Source organism: Oncorhynchus keta, chromosome 32 (genome assembly GCF_023373465.1).
Source record: "Oncorhynchus keta strain PuntledgeMale-10-30-2019 chromosome 32, Oket_V2, whole genome shotgun sequence".
Taxonomy (NCBI): Eukaryota; Metazoa; Chordata; class Actinopteri; order Salmoniformes; family Salmonidae; genus Oncorhynchus; species Oncorhynchus keta.
In genome coordinates, this window is record NC_068452.1 from 23,364,003 (window position 1) to 23,388,950 (window position 24,948).

At 38.8% G+C, this 24,948-nt stretch overlaps 2 protein-coding genes across 5 annotated transcripts; both read right to left on the reverse strand.

Annotated features, from left to right (window-relative positions):
• Positions 1–820: 820 nt before the first annotated feature.
• On the reverse strand, positions 821–5,072 carry LOC118365308 (uncharacterized). 3 transcript variants are annotated; one of them, XM_035747427.1, is made up of 11 exons: positions 4,849–5,072; positions 4,645–4,685; positions 4,334–4,431; positions 4,095–4,221; positions 3,827–3,993; positions 3,547–3,698; positions 3,314–3,458; positions 3,125–3,218; positions 2,926–3,004; positions 2,444–2,520; positions 821–2,302 (listed from the first exon to the last, which is right to left on the reverse strand). In XM_035747427.1, exons 3-11 carry the CDS (start codon positions 4,386–4,388, stop codon positions 1,183–1,185), a joined length of 2,016 nt encoding a protein of 671 aa, XP_035603320.1. In that variant the 5' UTR covers positions 4,389–4,431; positions 4,645–4,685; positions 4,849–5,072; the 3' UTR covers positions 821–1,182. The 3 variants fall into 3 exon arrangements, with proteins under 3 accessions (XP_035603320.1, XP_035603321.1, XP_035603322.1); XM_035747428.1 differs by having other exon boundaries at positions 4,821–5,072; XM_035747429.1 differs by lacking the exons at positions 4,334–4,431; positions 4,645–4,685; positions 4,849–5,072 and having other exon boundaries at positions 3,827–3,968.
• A 9,204-nt stretch (positions 5,073–14,276) lies between these two features.
• LOC118365321 (lysine-specific demethylase 8) lies at positions 14,277–18,004 on the reverse strand. Of its 2 annotated transcripts, none has more exons than XM_035747446.2 (8): positions 17,725–18,004; positions 16,794–17,255; positions 16,422–16,594; positions 16,188–16,320; positions 16,045–16,092; positions 14,958–15,107; positions 14,743–14,835; positions 14,277–14,583 (listed from the first exon to the last, which is right to left on the reverse strand). In XM_035747446.2, exons 2-8 carry the CDS (start codon positions 17,244–17,246, stop codon positions 14,419–14,421), a joined length of 1,215 nt encoding a protein of 404 aa, XP_035603339.2. In that variant the 5' UTR covers positions 17,247–17,255; positions 17,725–18,004; the 3' UTR covers positions 14,277–14,418. The 2 variants fall into 2 exon arrangements, with proteins under 2 accessions (XP_035603339.2, XP_035603340.2); XM_035747447.2 differs by lacking the exon at positions 17,725–18,004 and adding an exon at positions 17,370–17,711.
• Positions 18,005–24,948: the final 6,944 nt, after the last annotated feature.

The window sequence follows — 24,948 nt, forward strand, 5'->3', positions numbered from 1 at the left end:
CACTTTAAACAATGCCACTTTATATAATGTTTACATACCCTACATTACTCATCTCATATGTATATACTGTACTCTATACCATCAACTACAGCTTGCCTATGCCGTTCGGCCATCGCTCTTCCATATATTTATAAATACATATTCATATAAATATTCATTCATTCATTCCTTTGTTGTTGTGAAATTGTTATATTACTTGTTAGATATTACTGCATGGTCGGAACTAGAAGCACAAGCATTTCGCTACACTCGCATTAACATCTGCTAACCATGTATCAATAAAATTTGATTTGAAAGCGCTTTGAAGGGAAAAAAGTCTTTATGTTTTCTACCATAAACACTACAAAACATGAACTTCATCCTCAGAAAATAACCCTAAACAAAGACAATTTTTCTGTTATAATATATAATATAATATGCCATTTAGCAGACGCTTTTATCCAAAGCGACTTACAGTCATGTGTGCATACATTCTACGTATGGGTGGTCCCGGGGATCGAACCCACTACCCTGGCGTTACAAGCGCCATGCTCTACCAACTGAGCTACAGAAGGACCACCTGTTGAACCTGATTCGCAACACATCTATGACATCAGAGGCTGGCTCTACTTTCTGGGAGTGTATTTCCATAGAAGCTGGAAGCGCAGAATAAGGAAGTAGGCCGACCACTTTTTTCATCAGAAATTCAACCTCAATGTTTGCATGTGGCTTGTACTGTTAACACTATTTAGCCTATCAAACATCAGATGCAATGAAACTGTCTGACTATTTTACTATTTTGGGAAGCCATTTGAAGAGAAGTCACTTTCAGAGGCTGGAGAATAGTTTGACGACCTTGATGTTTAATATAGATGTTATTGCTCAGTATTTCAACTGAAGTACACATCCTTATTTTTGTACATCCCAGATGATGAACAACATGCTTCAGACAAATGAGGCAAAGACAAGACATGTTATATCTCCTCAACAATTAACTGTTGCAGTTTCCCCACACACACATGTTTATTTACAGAAGCTGTACATCCAAAATTTTGAATATTTCTGGACTTGAGGCTACAGCATTTTCATGGCAGAATGGTATTCAAACTGTTTTGTATACTATAGAAAAAAACATATATATGAGCTCAAGTCCCCAAAATAAAATAAATTGTAAAGAGAAGTGCAAAAGTGTCTACCGTAGAATCACACACAATGATAAGAGCTGTCATTGTCTATTTGCATGGCTTGGTCTGAACAGAACGCAGTAAGAAAGGGATTTCCAGGTATTGGATATTGTCCTCCCTGTGAGTTGGACAGGACATTTAGAGGTATGTTCCTCATGGAGCTTTGAGGGATCTCAGTCTCCAAACACTTGTTCAGCAGTTTGTCTGAAACCCACTGATCTGGGCTATTTTGTCCCAGGCTCTGTAAAGTCTGATAATCGCCGTCACTCGGGGGGAGGCAGCATCCAGGGTCAGGCAGGCCGTGGTAACATGGATTCACATCGTAAATCAGTGGCTCGCTACTGTCCACATCCTGGAAACCCTTAAGTGGCAGTGGCACATCCATGAAGGCATCAGTTCCTCTCTTATTGTCCTTACCGACCGCCTCACTGAAGCTCTGATATCCAGCAACGACACTGATAACATTGTGAGGTTCGGACACATTGCTGTCATTAGAGCCATAGATCAGACTGGTGTCCTCTGCTGACGTGGTAGTCTCTGAATCATCACTGGTGCCATCACACGGGTGATATGAAAACTCGGTTTGCAAGACGGGTGCACAGTTAGTGGACAAGTTAAGGTCTTGTTGACCAGTACCAAGAAACAGCTGTGGATGGGCATTTTTCAACACTTCAGCCTCACCAGAATGGTAGGAGGAGTTACAAAAGAGCAGAGGCTGCTTAGGAAATGAGGATGTCTTGCCTGTTGTTAACTCTTGAATGGAGTTGAGGGGCACTGAGGGGGAGTAGGTAATATTGTTGTAACAAGACGACCCACAAGAGCCTCCAGACTCACTCATGAAATGAAGATGATTGTAGTCAGATGAACACACACCAATGTCTCTATTTGGCTCAGGGCAGTTCATTTGTGTGCCAATATCTGTCATACGAGGGGCTAAGAGCAATGACTGAGGATTCTCGTCCAAAGGAACAAGGCTGGGAAAGACTTTGCTCAGGGCCTCTTGAAGATGGCTAATGATCTGCACATTACTAGGTTCAGGGCTCATAGAACATGTGTGGGCATAACCCAGGGAAGATGATGAGTCAAGCTCTGAGCCACTACCTCTTCCACTGCTCCCATCTACTATTGAGGGGTTTGTCCTGTAGAGAAAAGACAAGCGGGTAACTTACAGTGAATTAAAGCTTATTTCCATTGCAAGGACTAGATTGCCCACACAAATAGGACTGAACCTGAAGACACCTTTTCATTTTTCTATGTTTATAGTGCATCTATATGCTCACCATGTTTTTCCTTCAGTGTCCATTTTTGAAGAATCAACATAGATGGAGGATAAAGGTATTTTGGGAGGAGACAATACCTGTGGTGGAGAACAAACATCACTAAATGCAAATACACAAATGGAAGGAATTACAGTATGAAAGTAATGAAGGTTTACAGTTTATTTAAACATAGAATATTTAAGCAATAAGGCCTGAGGAGGTTTGGTAAATGGCCAATATACCACGGCTAAGGGCTGTTCTGTTCTGCACAACGCAACGCAGAGTGCCTGGACAAAGCCCCTAGCTGTGGTATGTTGGCCATATAGCTCAAACCACTGAGGTGCCTTATCGCTATTCTAAACTAGTTACGAATTTAACTATTCTAAAATACTTTATTTATTTATTGTCATACCCATGGTATACGGTCTGATATACCACGGCTTTCAGACAATCAGAATTCAGGGCTCAAACCACCCAGTTTATAATTGGAGATAGAGCCTCACCTTAGGCACTCCTGGAACCATATACAAAAGCTCTGGGTTTGAACATTTAGGAATATTATCCCACCACTTGGTTTTGAGTCTGCAGAGGGGGGAAATAGAACGATTTGAAAGCCTATAGGGTCACTATGAAGCTGTATGATAAAAAAATGTTTGTGGAAACAGACATACTGTCACCTACAGACATGTCAGGACAACTTACCTAACACTGCACCAAAATAAAGCACTTGTGATGATGATAACAGCAATGCAACTGAAAACAATGACAATCTGGAGTACTTTCCGAGATGATTCAGCTGTGGAGCAGAGAAGAATATACAATGAGCTACAAGGTGAAAGTGAAATTAAGGTTTGAAAACCCATGGATGATAAATCTAATTTAGTCACTTACGGCTGGTGAATTCCAACTCTTCACTCCAGTCACTGAAACGGCTGCTCATGTCAGTATAAGTTCTGACCTTCAGAGCATAAATGGTGTTTGGCTCCAAGTCTCTGCCAAGTAATTCATGGGAAGTTGTTGAGTCATTTTTGGACACCTGTCGGAACAAAGGAAAGGGCCAGAGGGAATGTTGTCATTGTGATGTGACAGCGAACGGGGGAATGCTGTATATCACCCTCCTTTACCTCATCTGTTTCTCCTTTCTTTCTGTAGCTCAATTCGGCAATCAAGTCCTTAGAAAACGGTGCATCATCAGGGTAGTTTGTCTTCCATTTGACCAGGAAATTCCCATTTTCTGTTCGTTTCACCTTTTGGACGGTGGGGGTTTTGGGTTTTACTGTATAGGACAATGACAGGAATGATTTGACATATCAATCAAATAAAGAATGGTTTAATTTCATGCAATATTCTTTATAACAGTAATTCATTTTCAAATAGCAATCTGCATATGTAGATGCAACTCACTGCTGCATTTGATACAAAGGATTTCGGAATTTAGGCGCTTCCCAGAATTCCAAAGTGTTGCATTGAACTCCTCCCCAATAATAAGGACCATTGGATCAATAGAGCATCCACATTTGAAAACATCATTGGACCTCTCCTTTTCCTTGAAAGTACAATCATTATGGCCTCTGGGAAATAAGTTGAATAATAATGCAGTTTTGAAATTAAATAGGACTTCTTGGTGAGATTAACATTGACAATAGAAAAACTTAAACAATCATAAACTTACATATTTTGCGAGCCCAATAATTCCAATGTCATGTAGTATTCAGCACACTTAGACTTGTCAGTTGTAAAATGACAAACCATACTTTCGTCATAATCGTTGAAGCATTGAAGATTTCTGTAACTCTTTGCTACAAGTAATTAACAAACAAAAAGCTTGTCAAATGTTAATCATGATCAGGCAAAAATACTGAGGTTAAATCTACTTACATGTTTATAGGCTATATACAAAAGACTGCTTACCATCATCAGCTATCAAAGTCCCAAAGTTTGCGAATATAAGAATCAATAGAAACATTGTTGCTGAATACTTTAGTGTAAACCACACAGGATAATTCAATCTGAAATCGGAAAGAGAAAATGTTTCATGTTAGTGGTTAAATTCCTGCATATTAAAATAGACTACACGTAGGCTAAATGTGAATAAGTAAGTGACTATTAATTCAGTAATACGGTTTTTGTGGGTCTGCAGTGGTTGCTTTTGTTAATAGACCTAACTTTCCCACTAGATTCCCTTGATTACATAGAGATATAGCAAATCGAAAGTCACTCACCCACACAATGATATATTATAATTTTGAGGAAGTACTCATTCCTTTGAAAGAACAAAGAAAAAACAATTAATCTATAAAACAGTATATAGTCTTCATACGATCTACAGTGGTAACAATCATTTGTCACTTTACACAAATAGAAAGAGCTGCTGTTTTGACAACGACGAATTGCTTACTGGAAATTACAAATCCAATAGGACACACCTTTCATGGGAAGTTCGCCCCCCTTCCTTGTATGACCATGTCGCACGCACGTACGCTTTATTTTTGTTTTATGATTGATTACTAACTTCGAATTCCATCAATGAAATCTTAATAATATTGCAATAATAACTTAATCTATTGTCGGGAAGTCCGGTTTCAGATAAAGACATGGAACACCGAGCCACATAGTTTCCAAGCTAAACCATAGCTACTGTACTATGTTTGCCTTTTTGCTTGAGACGCTTTTGGTCTACCAGTCCGCTTGGGGCGGTAGCACCTTGGCTTCAAGATGGTTTTCCAGAAACACCGCAAACTTAACTACAGAGGAAGAGGTAGACCCGCGCAAGCAGTGATGCCAATTTAGCTGTTTTGTTGCTAGATTTAGCAAGTTTTCAGAGTACCCTGGCAACTTTTTTTTCAAACAGCACCTAGCAACAAATTTAGCCACTTTTAAAAATGTATTTGGAACTTTTAGAAACGTGACTCAAACGCTAAAATGCATTTTCCCTCTAAATGACACAAACACGATTTTTCTCTGTCACAACACACGTGCCAAAAGTGCATTGTGAGTAACGTCAGCAGCAGGCTCTCAGCAAATTGCAAATCGTTTTTGGCTTGACTGCAGCATCAGTAGTTTGCGTTCGACAAGACAAACCCAATGAATATAGTTGTTCACAAATGTTTGATCTTGAACAGAACTTACAACATCAATCAACATGTCTCAATCAAAATTGTACAGCCAGAAGTACAGAAAAGAGTGGGAATCTGTACCTGAATTTAAAGGGTGGCTGAAGCCAGTAATTGGGGATGATTGTTGGGCATACTGTGCATACTGCAAATGAGATATGCTTGCAAAAATGTATGACATCAAAAAACGTTGTTTTTACAGCAAAGGATATAAATAAATCAAAACCGTACAACCCCACAATGCAATCTACATTACCACAGTTGGTTAAGAAAGTGGATAACTACAAAAGAGCAGAAGCTACTATGGCAATGGCCATTGCGGAGCATTGTTAGATGCTAGCATGCCACCATATAGGTATGGCTTGCAAAGCTGCCTTTTCAGATTCTGTGGCAGCAACAAACTTACAAATGCACTGCACCAAGTGCACAGAAATGATTAGGGGAGTACTGGCTCCTTATTTTCTCAAAAGAGTAACATCAGATGTGGGGGATGAGAAGTTCAGTCTCCTTTTGGATGAGTCCACTGATGTCAGTGTCTCGAAGTACCTGGGTGTGGTGATTCGGTATTTCAATGCTAAAAAAGATCTGGCAATGCCAGATCAATAGCAAAGGCGGTAGTTTAGTTTCTTGAGAAGTGTAACCTTAAAAAAGAGAATCTTCAGGGTATTGGCACTGATAATGCGTCTGTAATGACTGAGGTGCACAACAGGGTGCACAAGATTTTAAAGGAAGAATGTGCATTGCCCAATTTGGTATTCATCCTCTGTGTGTGCCATTCTTTACAATTGGCTGTCAGTGCAGCATCCAAAGAAACCATCCCTAGGAATGTTGAGTACATAATCAGGGAAACATACAACTGCTTTTCGATTTCCCGAAAACGGTGCAAGGTGTACAAAGCAGTGTATGCCACCATTAATTGTGGCCAGAAATCCGTGCAGATCACCAAAGTGTGTGCCACACGTTGGCTATCCATTGAGCCTCCGGTAACTCGTATATTGAGCTAGTGGGAAGAACTGACACTCCACTTTGAGTTGACCAAGGCCAGTGAGCATTGCTACATGGCAGATGTGCTCCACTCCATGTACATGGACAAGACCAACTATGTCTGTCTACCTGACATTCTTGTAATTAATCCTGTCCAACGTACAAGTTGCAGTGAAGTCAAGCTTTTGGACAATCTGGTACACCTCTTAACATCAATTTTTTGCAGAGTAGTCAACCCTATGGCAAAAATTGATGTCCTGAAGGATGCCATTGATGGACATCTCAGTCCATCACCATACCTTGGGTACCTTTTCGAGAGCACGGTGTACCAACTCAGTCTTGCGCCAGAGGACAAAAAGGTCATTCGGAGACAGTGCATCAACTCCATTGTTGCTTTAAGCAAGGAGCTGCAAGCAAGGCTCCCAGACAACCTTGAAGCCTTGTGAAACATGGCCTTGTTCAGTGTTAAGGAAATGCTAAAGCACAATAAAGGCACCATTGAAATGATTAAAGTAGCTGAGCTACTTTAATCCCCAAACAATTGATAAAATTTTCCCAATGGAGATACATCCATCTGTTTAGGTGGGACTCAACTGAAAATACAATCGAGTTTTGGAGTGAAGTCAATAACTACACGGACTCTTCCGGGTCAAATCCATTTGAAGAACTGTGCAAAGCTACACTCGCTGCCCTCTCCTTGCCACACTCAAATGCGGAGGTTGAACGGCTGTTCAGTCAAATGAGTGTGGTCAAGTCAAAGTTAAGAAATAGAATGTCACTGCACACTCTCAACTTCATACTCCTGGTGCGGTATGGACTGAAGCTGGCTGGTGATACCTGTTACCAGCATAAACTACCAAGTGAAGTTCTGTAGCAGTTTGGCGCCACAGCAGCGTACAGCTTTAAGGCCACTCCATCCTCTACTGCTGGTTCCAGCTCCGTGACAATGAAGATGAAGAGGATTTGCTTGCCAATCTATGATTCATCATATTTACAGTACGTATGCAGCTGATGGTGGCAGTGTGTACTGCAGTGTGTGTGAGAACAGTGGCAATATCTGGAGGAAACCATTGAGCAGCTAGCCAGCCAAGCAGCACAGCAACCTGGAGAGAGCTGGAGAGAGATGCCTAGCGCGCACATCATTATTTGAGTTAAGTCACTTGTTCAATAAGATAGCATATATACCATGTTATTAGCTTGTACCTATAATTGTTGATCAGTTAGGTAGCATGTTAACTAACTACCAATACACTGCTTAAAACTATATTTGTTCATAATGTGTAGATTTACTTGTTAACAAGAAAATAAATCAAATGTAATTGTTCAATAATTCAATGTGTTGTGTTTAAAAATAAAAATATGTGATCATATAAAATGTGTTGTGTTTATATTACTTTTATAAATACAAAATATATGATAATAAACAAACAAATCTAAACTAACAAATGTCAAATCATATTTTTCATCTAGATGGCCAGTTAATTTCAGTAGTTATTGTGTATGTTACGTTATTACGTAATGACGTCACAACGTCATTTAGCAACTTTTAGCAACAAATCGATCTGCCTCAAGCAACTTCCCTTGAAAATTAGTTGGCAACACTGCGTGCAAGTCTCACGTACAACCCGCGTAAACAAAGCTAGCTAGCTAACTTTTGACAGAATTAGAAGCAGTGATGCTAACTTAGCAATTTTGTTGCTAGATTTAGCAACTATTCAGACTACCCTGGCAACAAATTTAGCTACTTTCAAAAATGTATTTTGAACATTTAGCAACTTTTGAAAAGTGACTAAAATGCTAAAATGCACGCATTTGCCCTCTAAACGACACAAAAACGATTTTCTCTGTCACACTCAGTCAATGTGCCTGGCTGCAAAAGTGCGTTGTGAGTGAGTCAGCAGCAGGCGCTCAGCTCGTGCACATGCAACAGCAGGCCAGCAAGAGCTGATGCAATTAAAGAACCTTAGAGAAAAAGAGATGATGAGCAAGCTTGACAGTTTTCTAAAGAAAGATAATATATCTGAAGAAGAGGAGTCTGTATTCAAGTCTTTACAACTAGAATTAGAACAGCTTTACACAGATCTGGCAAAGGGTGCCTTTGTAAGGTCAAGAGCAAAATGGATTGAAGAGGGGGAAAGAAACACTAGTTACTTTTTTGCACTTGAAAAGAGAAACTACAAAAGGAAATGTATAACTGCACTCAAAATTAACTATGTTTTATGCAAAGATCCCATTACAATATCATAATTTGTCAATTCCTTTTATGAAAACCTTTACAGCTCTCAATTTCAGGAAGATGGCTGTGAAAGCTACATTTTCCACATTTCAGAATTTATGTCCCTGTAATTGAGGATGATTTCCACTCAGTTTGCGATTCACCTGTGTCAATTGAAGAATTAGAGAGGCTCTGAATTCAATGAAGAAAGGGAAATCACCTGGCCCTGACGGCCTGTCAGTTGAATTCTATAGACAGTTTTGGGAGTTACTAGAAGACCCAATTTTTAATATGTTTCAAGATTGCATTAAAATTGGGGAAATGGTCTCCACTATGAAACAGGGCCTTATTTCATTGATTCCGAAGCCCGATAAAGACCCTTCTCTCATTGACAATTGGAGACCAATTACTTTATTATATATGTTTGGTTTATGCCAAAAGATTAAAGGAAGGAATAGATACCATTATAAATGAGACTCAGACAGGATTTATGAAGGGCAGTCACATAAGCTCTAACATTCGTTTAGTCTTGGGCCTTATAGATTATTTAGATGCAATTGACTCAGATGCGGTTGTCTTATTTTTTTACTTCTGTAAAGCCTTTGACACAATTGAACATTAATTTCTCTTTAGGTCTCTTAAACTTTTTGGATTTGGTGAACATTTTATCAAAGTAATTTGCATGTTTTACAAAATATATAAATAGTTCTGTGTTACTGAACCTTAATACTTCAAAAAGATTCAGTATCAACAGAAGTGTACGACAAGGATGCCCAATTTCACAATTTTATTCATTTTGGTGGTGGAACTTCTATCTCTAGATATTCTGAATAATGCAAATTTTTATGGCTTAACCATTTTTAACAAAGAAATCAAAATTTCCCAACTGGCAGATGATACTATCCTTTCTCAAGAGACAAAGACCAGGTCGCCCATGCCCTTAATGCTATAACTGCATTTTCTATTGCATCAGGATTAAAACTGAATGTTTCCAAATGTGAAATCTCATCTTTATTTGACTCTGATGATAAAAAAAATATAAAATATTAATGTAAAGGACTGTGTTAAATATTTAGGAATACATCTGTCAAAAAACACTTAGTCAGACAACATTTGAATTTCTCTCCTAAAATTTAGAGAACCAAAAATATATTTAATCATTGGCAACAAAGAGATCTTTCTATACTTGGGAGAGTACTTCTGTCCAAGGCAGAGGGACGGTCTCGTTTTGTGTACCCCTCATTATCGTTAAGTGTAAATCCTGCTACTTGTAGAGAGATCAATGAGACCTTTCTTGACTTCATCTGGAAAATAAGTCTCACAAACTAAAAAAGTCAGTCCTTTCTAACAAAAGAGCTGAACGCGGTCGAGAAGTGTTGGATTTTTTTTTACATAAATAACACTTTCAAGATAAACTGGTTTAAAAGATGTTTGATCAATACTGATTCAATATGCTATTTCATTCCAAATAATGTGTTTAATAAGTTGGGAGGTCTTCAATATTTACTGAAATGTAATTATATTCCTGAAAGATTACCTGCTAAATTGGCATTAATGGCCTGGAAAATATGTTACCTGCACAATTTTTCCCCACATAAAGCTCTTTTGTGGAATAATTCAGACATAACTGTAAGGAATAAGTCATTGTTCTACCCCAGCTAGCATGAGAGGAATATTGATGTTTTCAACAACAAGGGTAATATTCTCACATATGAACAATTTATAACATTGAAAGAGTTTCCAAAACCTTTCAGAGAGTTTATTTCTGTGATCAAAGCCGTTCCCGGTGGTCTAACTACACTAATGAAAACTCATCTTAGCTTTGGTAATGATCACAAAGTGTATCCAGAACTCAGATTGGAAGGCGTGGGCTTACTTGAGAGATCTTGTTGTAATAAATATATAAGACAAATTCTTCATTCACAAAACCAACTTACACCGAGAGGAAAGTTTTTCTGGAACATGCTTATTCCTGACATTGTCTGGAAAAATGCATGGTTAAGGCCTTACAAATATTGTATACTAAACAAATTTAAGGAAGTGCACTTCAAAATTGTATGTAATTCTATGATATCCACATTTGTGGCTATTGATGATATCTGCATTTTCTGTGAAAAAAAACTACTTTTATTTTGATGGCAAACTTCAAATTCCACTATTGTGCCTAATCATTATTATGGCTAGCTTCACAACACATAACCCGGTCCAGTCAAGCCTCACTAGCCAGAATTGAAGCTAGCTGGCTGCTTATAACGTTACCTTTGGTCATCAGGGTTAATTAAGTAGATGGCTAGCTATTTATTTTCACGAACTGAAGTTCAATTTCAATAGGCGAACAACAAGTGGTAACCTAGCTATAACTTACAAGGATTCCCAAATCATTGCTAAGAATAATGAAAATGACTGCAGTTTCTACTGCTGGTTGTATTGGTGCCAGCTAGGTACCAAGGTAAAGCTAGCTACCCCAGAAGTTTCGGTGGAGCAAACGATGCTTTATTACCAACGCGGTATTGTAAACACATCGATTGTGGCCTGTATTTGCTTGTTTGCAGACTTTTTTTGTACAGATTTGACAGTGCTACTGTGTCTTTTTTGACACGCAAAGACCCAAATGGCATTCCATAGTCTGTATGTTGTGAAGCTAATAGCAGTGATGCTATTATTGTGTAATTCCGGGAGGGCAACATCTGAAAAATAGCACACTTGGTAGTGTGTACCGGTGCTCGACCAGTCGGCAAAAGCCAACATCACCCACGACAGAGAGAGGTTGATTGTCAAGGGCAATGAATTCCATTATCTTGAATTTAATGGATTTTGGATTTGAGTTGTCTCGCTGAAATGTTTTTACTCTTTCAAATGACTACTTGATCCACACAGCAGACATTGTGGGCCAGGTTAGGAATGTTGTGTTGAACGTGTAGCGCAAAATTTTAGGTGGCGTCATTATGTCTTGTACCTACGTTATATAGTATGCACGGCAGCTTTGACATCGTTTTTTAACATCGGCGTTGAACAAGACATCGGGCCGATACCTATGTTGGCATTTTTAGCTAATATCGGCTGATTCCGATATGTTTACCGATATATTGAGCATGCCTACTAACAACCCCAATATAACCATGTTTATATGCACACAGTATTCCGGATAGTAGCTCATATCCCAGTATTGTTCTGGATAAGCTCTTTACATGCACCTTTGATATCCCGCTCAAGAGTATCCCTGTAACCATGAATATTCCTCCTCTAAATTCATAAGGATTAAATGGAATAGTAACTGATATGTACACTGACTGTATGCCTACAACCTCTCACATGTACTAGAGCTTAATATAATATAACTCAGGCAGAATTATGAATTTCTTAAAATTGTAAAACACATTTTTATTTTGTCTCCGGGAACAGGTGTGGAGAAATTATTTATTTCTTGAAGCATCTCTTTTTGAAGTGAATTGTTTGACAATCAGATGAAAATGTCACCAAACTATGGGGTCAATTTCACGCCATATGTATTCAATTCAAAATTAAATAAATCATGAACATGAAAAATAAAGTAGAGAATGTAAACATATTTTCAAGGATGGGTGAAATAATGGATGTTGAAATAAAAAACTGAACAATTGAAAGCAAAATGTATAGAATTTGTTTGTGTGTCTGTGTGTGTATGACGATTGTGTGTGAAAAAAATACAAAAATATAAATGCAACAATTTCAAAGATTTGACTGAATTAGACTTCATATGAGGAAATCAGTCAATTGAAATATATTCATTAGGCCCTAATCTAATGGATTTCACGTGACTGGGAGTAGACGTGCATCTGTTGGCGTGTGGATCAGAAAAACAGGCTGTTGATTGTGGCCTGTGGAATGTTGTCCCACTCTTCAATGGCTGTGCGAAGATGTTGGATATTGGCGGGAACTGGAACACACTGTTGTAGATGTCGTTCCAGAGCGTCCAAAACAAGCTCAACATGTGACATGTCTGGTGAATATGCAGCCCATGGAAGAACTGGGACATTTCCAGCTTCCAGGAACTGTGTACAGATCCGTGCATTATCATGCTGAAACATTAGGCAATGGATGAATGGCACGACAATGGTCCTCAGGATCTCATCACTTTATCTCTGTGCATTCAAATTGCCATCGATAAAATGCAATTGTGTTTGTTGTCAGTAGCTTATGCCTGCGCATACCATAACCCACCGTGGAGCACTCTGTTCACAATGTTGACAGCTCGCCCACTTGATGCCGTACACGTGGTCTGCAGTTGTCAGGCCGTTTGGACGCACTGCCAAGTTCTCAAAAACGACATTGGAAGTGTCTTATGGTACATAAATTAACATTTACATTATCTGGCAAAATATGGACATTCTGGCAGTCAGGATCCCAATTGCACACTCCCTCAGAACTTGAGACATCTGTGGCATTGTGTTGTGACAAAACGACATATTTTAGAATGGTATTTTATTGTCCCCAGCACAAGGTGCACCTGTGTAATGATCATGCTGTTTAATCCACTTCTTGATATGTCACACTTGTCAGTTGGATTGCCTTGGCAAAGGAGAAATGCTCACTAACAGGGATGTGAACAAGTTTCGGCACAACATTTGAGAGAAATAAGCTTTGTGCGTATGGAACATTTCTGGGATCTTTAATTTCAGCTCATGAAACATGGACCAACACCTTGCATGTTGCGTTTATATTTTTGTTCAGTGTAGCTAACCCCTTTCATCTGTGAGCTAACATCAGCTTATAATGCAAAGAGGCAAATGGCCAAATGGCTTGTCGATGTGTGTGCCCAAGCACTAGCAATTATTGGTCAACCCCATTTATTATCTCAATTTTATTAAGTTACTTTCTAGGGGAGCAATTCTGGGAAGTGTGGCAACTACTTCAATCATTCTTTCAGGCAGTTTAAATGGAAAGCTGTTTGTCCATAATTTGTGCCTGTGGTTCATTAGGTTGTTAAATTAGAATAGTACTGCCTTATTTGAATAAATTATGGACATTACCTCATCTTTGAGTATCTGCAGGAATAATTTGGGAACAATTAAATATGCTAATTTGAAAAAGCATACCCTATCAAATTAAATGGGTAACAACTCCATATGTTATATGCAGTAGGAAATGAGCATACACTAACTGCTCCTTCATTTAATTTAGTAATGAGTAGAAGCAAGTGCCAATCATGCAGGTAGCTTGGCATTCAATGTGTGCCATAATCACATTCAAGTGTTGATAGATTGAACACAACTGGCTTTCCTTTGTCTTGGATATGAGGTGGGATACTTTTAATTATGTAAAATAGCCATAGTGATAGGCTATTTTCCTCTACTCAAGTTAATTGAGTTCAGCAAATTTCCCATAATTCTTCAATATGAATCGCCATTGTAAGTTGTGAACTATGTAAATTGAGACTTGTTTCCAACCCTATTCCTTTTTGAATTACCATTGTCACTTAACCATTAATTTGTTTATAGAATGAGGTGTTTCTAAAGCCATTTGGTGGGTGAGGCTGAGAGGGCTGAAGCAATGAAAGGACAGACATGTTTATGATTGTTTAAGAAGAAAATAACATTCAGACCTAAGTCACAACATAACGTGAGCACAGGACTTTCATTTTACAAGACCACTGCAATAAGCAACATTGACTAAAAACAACCTGAATCTGGATCCCTCATCGTGGGTCATGACCACCAGAAGCTCACAGAAAAGCTGAGCTCCAAAGAACGCACGTAATGCCAGTGCTTGACTGGGATGAACAAGACCTCCCCAGGCTGCAACACACACTCTAGGTAGGGAGCCTTCACAAACTCTGGGAATCGCACCACGTCTGGACTTTCCACCTCCACCTGCATTAAAGAAAGCTTTGTGTTTAAATGGCAAACACTTGACTAATTTCTCCCATTCAAAGTGTGCAGCACTAACAGTTTAGGTAGATCATTTATATGCTAGATTGTTTTTAAGATCATAGACCTGGTGCATGAAGAGATTTAAAATTGAATTTTTACCTGACTAGTGTTGTGTAGGAGCTGCAATTGGTGAGGGTAGAGTTTCTCGGTGTCCTCAGGGGAATACAGACGAATGTACTTTCTCCCAACCACCTGTTACAAAATATGGGACCATGCAGTCACCAAATTATGATTGCCAAAATACAGGATCACATCTCTGGCAGGGTCCAAATTGCTGTGAGTCTGATCCTACTCGCTGGATGTGATAGACTCACCTGAGCCAGGAAGTTCTGTTGAGGATCTTGATGAAGGGGGGACACTGTACCTCCTGGCCCAAACCAAGCATTTATTGTGATGTCATCTTCATCTCCCTCACCAAGACAACAGTAGTCAGGGATACGGATGTCGTCTTTAAGCTCGGGGACCTTGGAGAAGAGTACATTGAACAAAATAGTGTTTTTGTAAATGAAAAACATGTATGCTTTAAATCCAATTTGTAAGTCGCTCTGGATAAGAGCGTCTGCTAAATGACTTAAATGTAATGTAAATGTAATGTAATTTGTACAATACAAAAATGAAGGCAAGGATTATAGAAGCCTATATCCTACATTTCCAGTAAAATATACATTTATTGTATTTTAGTCTTATAGTGAACAAAAATAACCGCAACAATTTCAACAATTTTACAGATCATTAAAGGAAATCAGTCAATTGAAAAATTCATTAGGCCCTAATCTATGGATTTCACATGACTGGCAGGGGCACATCCATGGGTGAGGAGCAAGGCCCAGCTAACCAGAATGAGTTTTTCCCACTAAAGGAAAGACAGAAATACTCCTCAGTTTCATCAGCAATCCTGGTGGCCGGTATCACAAAGCCTAAAACGACATTGGAGGCGGCAAATGGTACAGAAATTAACATTAAATTCTCTGGTAACAGCTCTGGTGGAAATACCTGCATTCAGCATGCCAAATGCATGTTCCCTCAAAACTTGAGACATCTGTGGCATTGTGCTGTGTGACAAAACTGCACATTTTAGAGTGACCCTTTGTCCCCAGCACAAGGTGCACCTGTGTAATGATTATGCTGTTAATCAGCTTCTTGATATGCCAAATCTGTCAGGTGGATGGATTATCTTTGCAAAGTATAAATAATCACTAAGAGGGATGTAAACAAATTGCTGCACAACATTTGAGAGAAATATGTTCTTTGTGCATGTGAAACATTTCTGGGATATTGTATTTCAGCTCATGAAACCATCGCTTTACGTGTTGTGTTTATATTTTTGTTCAGTATATATCAACACTGACATCCTCACCCAAATGTGTTATGTAAAAAAAACAGGACAGGGAAATGACCAACCTGATCAAATAGCTGGTGCTGAGCAAGATATCCCAAACTTGATGCGTCCTAAAGTGAGAGAGAGAGCGGGAATAGGCATTGAGTGAAGAGCATCTATCCGTGGCTAATTCTTGGGGTAATATTTTTCATGAGGAAGTACTTACTTTCACAACAATATAGCGATCGATGAATTCATTGACCGTAAGGAGCGTCTGTGACCATTCCTCATCAGTATATCTTGAGCCCACTTCAACAGGTACAGTCCGACAACCAGCAACAGTTTGCAGGTATTCTATGCTTTGCAAAGGGAAAAAACAAAATCAACAGAGGTGTCTAGGGGACTATGAGAAGGTAAGGGCAAGGGACTAGAGAAGGACACAAAATAATGAAAAAGGTACCTCCAAGGGTGATTTTTGAAGGCTGGCCAGTGATCTATGATACCCTCTAATATGACTGGCTTTTGGGGATCCAAGTAATCTTTCTTGAAACTCTCCAATGATGGACAGTGTATCCTTGGCACTGCCAGAGCCTGCTTGACAACGGGCACTGACACACAGTCAACCTTCATTTTCTGTTGAGAAGAGAATTTAACATAGCATAAACTAACACAGTTTGACTTGAAGAACAAGCAATATGCAAAGCAAAATAAAATAGCCTAGTAGCCTTTAAGAAAATTATGAGAAAGAACAAAAGGGATATGACACAGGCTCACATTGACTGGTTCGAAAGCAACAGGCCACAACATACACAGTATAAGATATGAAATCTACCTTGGTACTAACTCCTTCACTAGGATTCTCCTCATTGGAGTGCCTCTTCCCGATATCATTTTGCAGGATCCTTACAAAGGTTTGTAAAATATTGTCCATGATGGCTGCCCCCATGAGCAGGCCCAAGTCACATGTCCGTATGGCCTCCTGCACTGTAGCTGATGAGGCATCATCACGGCATAGGGCAGCTACTTTGAACAGGCAGCCATATGAATACAAACACCTCCACTCCTTGTCCACATCACGCCATGTTCCTGTGTTGAGCTTCTCCCAGGAAAAGTCCAAGATGATCTGAGCGTTTTGCCTCCATCGACTGCTCCCGGTGTACAGCTGCTGCCTGCAACGTTTCAGCACATCCACCACACTGGGCTCAACTTTTTCACTGAAGTCAAGTGGAAATTCTGCCTCCGTCACAGGCAAAGCAGCAGAAATAGCTGACCACAGTTCCGCCATAGGCTAGTGCTGTGGAATAGAGACAATTGTTAGACCCAATCAAAATGGTACAGTGCACAATCCATCTGGTCTGTAAACCACTAATGTTATAACCATACACTTCGCTAGCTGGGGGCTGCCTACCTGCAAAACCTTTGCTACCTGTTAACTCTAATGAATACACAAGACTTCTATTAAAACCACCATTTTCCATATCCTTCCTCACGTGTGACATGATGTAAATGAGTTAAATGTGAAGAGACAGCGAGACCCCTGAACCTCGAGTCCGGTAAGAGCAAGAAACAAAGACCCCTATCCCCAAATATTGTTACAGTGGATCAGATATCTAATGAAATACTGTATGGCTCTTCCACAAACAAACGTATAATCACTGGGCACGTGTTATATTTAATACCCCGACAATGATATTATAACATGTGGACAAATAAATAGTAAACGCTCTAATAATTTAGATAATGCACAAAACACGTTTAGCTACCGTTATTGACATATGTAGATGTTGGTGTTGCAATAAAATAGCTCCGTGTAGAAAACGAATACATTATTTATGTTCCTTGTCGACGTGATGATAGGGTTCGATCATGCAAACAGTAATATCACATTGTTTTGCACGTAGCATAGTTTCGTAAAAAACAACAACGTTATTAAGCGAAATACATATATCCTGCCAGCTCCCCTTGCTCCAGTCTGAAGAGTGGACAGTTTGATCTAGCCTCCAGCTGTGCTGACGTCTAGCTCCAGGAGCGGCTTGTGACATAGTAGCCCTGCAGCCGCCAAATGGCGCTGTTATTCTTTATATATTTTGTAATTTGCTATTGGCTAACCTAATTTAGCAGGTTTAGAAAATATCTAAAAAAGACTGAGCGGGGTGTCCCCTCATTCGTTTTTACGGGGAAACTACTATACTGTAATTTACCCCAGATTCTACCATCACCGATAGAACACTGGTTAGTTATAATTATAAACTGGGTGGTTCGAGCCCTGAATGCTGAGTGGCTGACAAATGTGGTATATCAGATCGTATACCACGGGTATGACAAAACATTTATTTTTACTGCTCTAATTACGTTGGTAACCAGTTTATAATAGCAATAAGTCACCTCTGGGTTTTGTGGTATTTGGTCAATATACCACGGCTAAGAACGTGCTTAAGAACAGCCCCTATAGTCATGGTATATTGGCCATATACAACCTCGTGCCTTATTGCTTAAATATATTTGACTGTATCCCTGGTGGTGATGCACGTGCGGGTTGAAAAAAATGCATTAAAAAATCCATACATGTATCATTCTTGTGCAATTCATGTATAGGGCTTTCATTTTTTTCTCCTTTATTTTTATCTGGCATTAGTGCTTAAGCTCAAGTTTTAGGGTGTAACTGCAGGCAATCGCCAAATACACAGCAATTGCCAAATGCTATTGGGAACTTGGGCACAAATAGTTAACATTCATCCAATGAGGCAAAAAGGAAAATGTCGGAGTTTAATTCAATAAGAAAAATGCTACAAAATGGAGAGTTGAAAATAAAGAGACGGGCGTGCCAGAACAATGTTATGTGTGATGATTGTGAGGCACTTTTCAAATTCCACAGTCACAAGCAACCTTGTCTCAGATTATTTCATATCATTCTGTACGTAAATCTGACATTCTCCAATTAGTATGACATGTTACGTTTCGTATTGTATGTATTATTTTGTGGATGTCTGTTATCCATTTTGTATGATATGTTATCCTCTTAAGAATTACAATTCTTATTATATGTTACAAATTTGTAAAGTAGCTAAAAAGTAGTAACTTGTTGCAAAGTTGCTAAAATGCTAAAGTTGTCAGTGATGAGATTCGAACTCGCAACCTTTGAGTTTCTAGATGTTCGAATTAGGGGAAGGGTTAGCGAACATGCTAAGTAATTGCAAAGTAGCTAAAAAGTAGAAAGTAGTTGCAAAGTTGCTAAAGTTGTCTGTGATGAGATTGGAACTTGAAACCATTGGTGGTGGAAGAAACGGGTACAAAAGTATCTATATCCACAGTAAAACGAGTCCTGTATCGGCATAACCTGAAAGGCCACTCAGCAAGGAAGAAGCCACTGCACCAAAACCGCCATAAAAAAGACAGACTACGGATTGCAACTGCAGATGGGGACAAACATCGTACTTTTTGGAGAAATGTCCTCTGGTCTGATGAAACAAGAATATAACTGTTTGGCCATAACAACCATAATTTTGTTAGGAGGAAAAAGGGGGATGCTTGCAAGCAAAGAACACCATCCCAACCGTGAAGCACGGGGGTGGCAGCATCACGTTGTGGGGGTGTTTTGCTAAGAGAGGGACTGGTGCACTTCACAAAATACTTGGCATCCCGAGGATGGAAAATGATGTGGATATATTGAAGCAACATCTCAGGACATCATCAGGAAGTTATAGCTTGGTTTCAAATGGGTCTTCCAAATGGACAATGACCCCAAGCATACTTCCAAAGTTGTGGCAAAATGGCTTAAGGACATCAAAGTCAAGACATTGGAGTGGCCATCACAAAGCCCTGACCTCAATCATATAAAACATTTGTTGGCAGAGTTGAAAAAGCGTGTGCGGACAAGGAGGCCTACAAACCTGACTCGGTTACACCAGCTTTGTCAGGAGAAATGGGCTAAAAACTTATTGTGGAAAGCTTGTGGAAGGCTACCGGAAACATTTGACCCAAGGCAATGCTACCAAATACTAATGGAATGTATGTAAACTTCTGACCTACTGGGAATGTGATGAAATAAATCAAATCTTAAATAAATCATTCTCTCTACTATTATTCTGACATTTAACATTCTTAAAATAAAGTGGTGATCCTAACTGACCTAAGACAGGGATTTTTACTAGGATTCAATGTCAGGAATTGTGAAAAACTGTGTTGCATTAACGCACTGAATGTAGGTAAGAAGTCAAACGCAGGAGAGCAGAGATGTCAATAGCGTATATTTTAATAAGGGCAAGTCCAAAAAAACGGTACAGTACAATACCCCAAAACAACGCCCAAGACAATGGGAACTAACAGTCCCGTAAGGCGTAAAAACACACGCACTTTACTATAATAACCGCACGCGAAATACACTGAGGAAAGCCTCCACGAGCAACAAGAAAATAATCCCGCACAAACCTAAGCGGGTAAACAGGGGTAAATATACACAGAAATGAAAGCAAATGAAAACCAGGTGTGAATGAACCAAAGACAAAACAAACAGAAAAGGAAACGACCCCGACCGCTGAGCACCGCCAGAACAGGGAGAGGAACCACCTTCGGTGGAAGTCCTGACAAACTGAGTTTAAACGTATTTGGCTAAGGTGTATGTAAACTTCTGACTTCAACTGTAGGTTTAAATCATATTCTTATTCTGAAGAAAAAGATACCTGACAATGACCCGTGGAGAAGGAGATGAAAGACTGTGGAATGTCATGGAAAAACCATCCCCATAAAAGGCAGTTAGGCTCTTGTGGAAGCCTTATATTCTACATAGGAACGAAAATGATTACGTTTTTAAAAAGTAAGTTGGGTCGTTCAACAAAAAGAGTGCCTTTTGTGTACCTATTTTAAGTAGAAATCGTGCACCAATATATAATTTTAAAAGCATGTTATATTACATTTTTTCACATGAATAAAGGCTTGCTAAAGTACCAAAATGTAGCATTCTGACACGTCCCTCCTTCAAACCATTACTTCTAGGAAGGTTTTAACGCACTTAATCACAAACTTTCTCCAAATTTCACCATCATTGTAAAGCCCTAGTTATTTGGTTGCTTTTTTGACAGTCATTTCTGAAGACGAGGAGCATCCATGCATGGGATTTCATTTGGGATTTTAAATTGAATTAATTTAGCATTACTTTACATGCCATTTAATTCCATGCAATAATAATATAATATCCCGAGCCCGTACGGGAGTTGTAGCAATAAGACAAGATGGGAATTACTAACAACAATACCACGAAATTGGGGAGAAAATTAGGTTAAAAAAAACAAAAAAAACAGCCCCGTCGTGGACCACGATACCTTGCTCCTAGACAGACTAACCAACTTTTTTGCTCGCTTTGAGGACAACACAGTGCCACTGACATGGCCAGCGACCAAAATCTGCATCTTGCCTATGCCGTTCGGGCATCACTCATTCATGTATTTTTATGTACATATTCTTATTAATTCCTTTACACTTGTGTGTATAAGGTAGTTGTTGTGAAATTGTTAGGTTATATTACTTGTTAGATTCTACTGCATGGTCGGAACTAGAAGCACAAGCATTTCGCTACACTCGCATTAACATCTGCTAACCATGTGTATGTGACAAATACATTTGATTTGATTTGCATTACTTAATGCAGCTGGTGGCCACACCAGATACTGACTGTTACTTTTGAATTTGACCCCACCTTTGTTCAGGGACACATTATTCATGGCAACTGCTCATTATGGTCATCCTGGGTTTCACTGGAACACTCTGCTTCTTCATGGTGGAAAGAATACAGAACTTCTCTATAGACCTACAACAAGAGCATTAGGACCCATCATTTCAACACTGGCACAGTCATGTATTTCAGACTTACATTTCTAGGTTTTTTAACAGGAAAGATACTTTGCACCTTCAATGTCTTAGCTTTAACTTATCTTGCACAACACACAAATTATAAATAACGATATTGATGTATACTGGAAAATGTAATGCTCTGTTGAAATGTGTATAGATAGACTAAATTTGAACAATTTTGTCTATGACAATTCTCAACATCCACCATGCCAAAGCTTACAGGAGCTATCCAGTGATTTAAAAAAAATCAATATGGCCTTGTAATAATACAATTACTGTACAACTTATTTTCAGTGCCCATAGCATGCAGTAGAGTAGTTTTAAAAAATACATCTATATGCATTAACATTTATGGTATCCTTTTACTTCCATTTATTTTATTTTATATTTGACATGTTACACTTCAAAATATTGTCAGCCATGCATACTAAGAGCCTGTTAATGTTTTGGTTGCTTGTATCTGTTAAATTAAGCAAATTTCTATTTTCTAAATTTCTATTTTTAAAAAATGGTTATGAGTCCTCTGTGGCCACGAGAAGGTACAAACACAATCTGATTTTTAAACATTTGAACCAACAGGTGCGCTAACTTGTGCTTCTTCGGTTAGTGTCTCCCAAAGTGTTGGTAGACGTCACTGGGCAAGTGCAACACATTCATTTTTACTGGGAATTGAAGTTCTAGATTGCACATTCATTATCAGAGGTTATTGTGTGGGACAACAACATGCAATACATATTATGCTCAGCAGATGGTGCTAAAATACAACTGTAGGCATCAATTTAGATCAGAATGAAGGAAACATTAACCTTGATCATACAATAAAAAGCACTCTAATTAAACTCACATGTCAACTATTCCTTTCTAAGGACTGTCAGGTTGCACCTATACTGTTGCGGTTCTCATTTTCTTATATACAGGAAACGGATGTGTTAACTCAGTCCAAGCAGAGACATTTGCATCCTCATGATAATGCACTTCTCTTTTTTCCCACCATGGCAATAGATTGCGTATGCTGTTTTCGATTGCGAGTTATTTCTGATACTGCACGTTATATAACATGTGTGATACATACATTGGTGGAAAAAGTACTGAATTGTCATACTTGAGTAAAAGTAAAGATTCCTTAATATAAAATGACTCAAGTGAGTCACCCAGTAAAATCCTACTTGAGTAAAAGTAGAAAGTAATTTGGTTTTAAATATACTTAAGTATCAAAAGTAAATGCAATTTCTAAAATGTATTTAGGTATCAAAAATAAAAGTATAACCATTTCAAATTCCTTATATTATGCAAACCAGGCGGCACGATTTTCTTGTTTTTTAAATTTACGGTTAGCCAGGGGCACACTCTAACACTCAGACATAATTTATGAAATAAGCATTTGTGTTTAGTCCGCCAGATCAGGTGCAGTAGGGATGACCAGGGATTTTCTCTTTAAGCGCGTGAATTAGACAATGTTCCTGTCCTGCTAAGCATTCAAAATGTAATGAGTACTTTTGGGTGTCATGGAAAATGTATGGAGTAGAAAATACAATATTTTCTTTAGGAATGTAGTGGAGTAAAAGTTGACAAAAATATAAATAGTAAACTACAGATACCTCAAAAAACGACACAAATAGTACTTTAAAGTATTTTTACTTCAGTACTTTACACCACTGGGTACATGTTAAAGGTGATGCAGACTTTCAGCCTAAAATATTTTCCATTACAAATGCTCACCTTCAAATGCATCTTATGTCCAACATTTTATTACACTTGCAACAATTTAGAAAAAAAGCCAAAAAGAACCGGATAAAAGGGATTTCATTGTTAGTACTCCATAAAAGTGATGTATATTTTCTCCCTCTAAAAAGGACATTTTAACGTTGATCACTGGCAGGAAGATGTGACATCACTGCAGTTAATTTGTTTTCCAAGCAAGGTTCAAGAGCAGGGCCCATAAATCATAGAGGTGGATGACGACCTTAGAGAAGCACTGAACCAGTGAGGGCACCAGAGGTCCCGCAGTACTTCACAGGTAATTGAGTATTGATTGCATTATAATCAGAATCCTAAAGTGTTCATCCTTTGTGCTATTTTCTAGTCAATTGTGCAACTTGATGCTTTGCATACAAACATTAAGAGGAATGTGTGGTATAAGTCCTGTAATGTACCTTACCTATTGGAATCTACAAGCGCTCCCCTGGTATTTCTAACACTAACTGGACCGAAGCTTAACGTGCCTGCAACACAGAGAAGTACATAGGTATTTGAGCTATTAAATGGCAATGACAGAAGGTGGTGCCAATGACAGAATAACTCAATAAATTCACATTTTCAAGACAACCTTTGAGCTGCCTTTTAATCCTCAACAAAATTCAATTTTGCAATGAAGTCCGCGAAAATGAATTTCTATCACTTGCACTGCCTGTCCAAAGCATTCGAAGTATGACATAGCTGTGAATGCCACCATGTATTCCTGCATGCTTGCTCAATATAAGCATGACAAGTTGGCATAGCAGACTTGTGGCTCTGTGAAAATGGCCTTTCACCATCCCCTCAGGTGTCTCCACACTTCTATCTTGGCCTTTGTTCAAAAACAGCCTGTCACAAAATCGCCACAATACCATGAAAGAAATTAAGCTGAATGCCTCAGTCAATCCAATCGTATACTATTATTGATGGTTAAACTGTGGCAAACACCTCTCAATAGTCTGAATGATAAACCATCGCCATGTGTGTCACTAGTCAGGTAATCTTTATTCAAGCTTCACCAGTTAAGCGAAGAGCTTTGAAGGGGAAAAAGTGTTTATATTTTCTACAATAAACACTACAAACATGAACTACATCCTCAGAAAATAACTAATATTTTTTTTGTTGATTAACCTGATTCGCAACACATCTATGACATCAGAGGCTGGCTCTACTTTCTGGGCGTGTAATTTCCATGGAAGCTGCAATGTACTTGTTCCAAGGAACAGCGCAGAATAAGGAAGTAGGCCTACCACTTTTTTCATCAGAAATCCAACCTCAATGTTTGCATGTGGCTTGTACTGTTAACACTATTTAGCCTATCAAACATCAGATGCAATGAAACTGTCTGACTATTTTACTATTTTGGGAAGCCATTCGAAGAGAAGTCACTTTCAGAGGCTGGAGAA

Bases quoted from the DNA above. Each gene is read 5' to 3' on its own strand.
- LOC118365308 (XM_035747427.1), bottom strand. From the start codon at position 4,388: ATGTTTCTATTGATTCTTATATTCGCAAACTTTGGGACTTTGATAGCT. The intron at 3,005-3,124 runs GTAAGTTGTCCT...CCCCCTCTGCAG, and splicing joins TTATTTTGGTGCAGTGTTAG to ACTCAAAACCAAGTGGTGGG. The intron at 2,303-2,443 runs GTGAGCATATAG...TTTTCTCTACAG, and splicing joins GACACTGAAGGAAAAACATG to GACAAACCCCTCAATAGTAG.
- LOC118365321 (XM_035747446.2), bottom strand. From the start codon at position 17,246: ATGGCGGAACTGTGGTCAGCTATTTCTGCTGCTTTGCCTGTGACGGAG. The intron at 16,595-16,793 runs GTAGATTTCATA...TCTTCTCAACAG, and splicing joins GTGAAGGAGTTAGTACCAAG to AAAATGAAGGTTGACTGTGT. The intron at 14,584-14,742 runs GTAAAAATTCAA...TCTTTAATGCAG, and splicing joins TCCTACACAACACTAGTCAG to GTGGAGGTGGAAAGTCCAGA.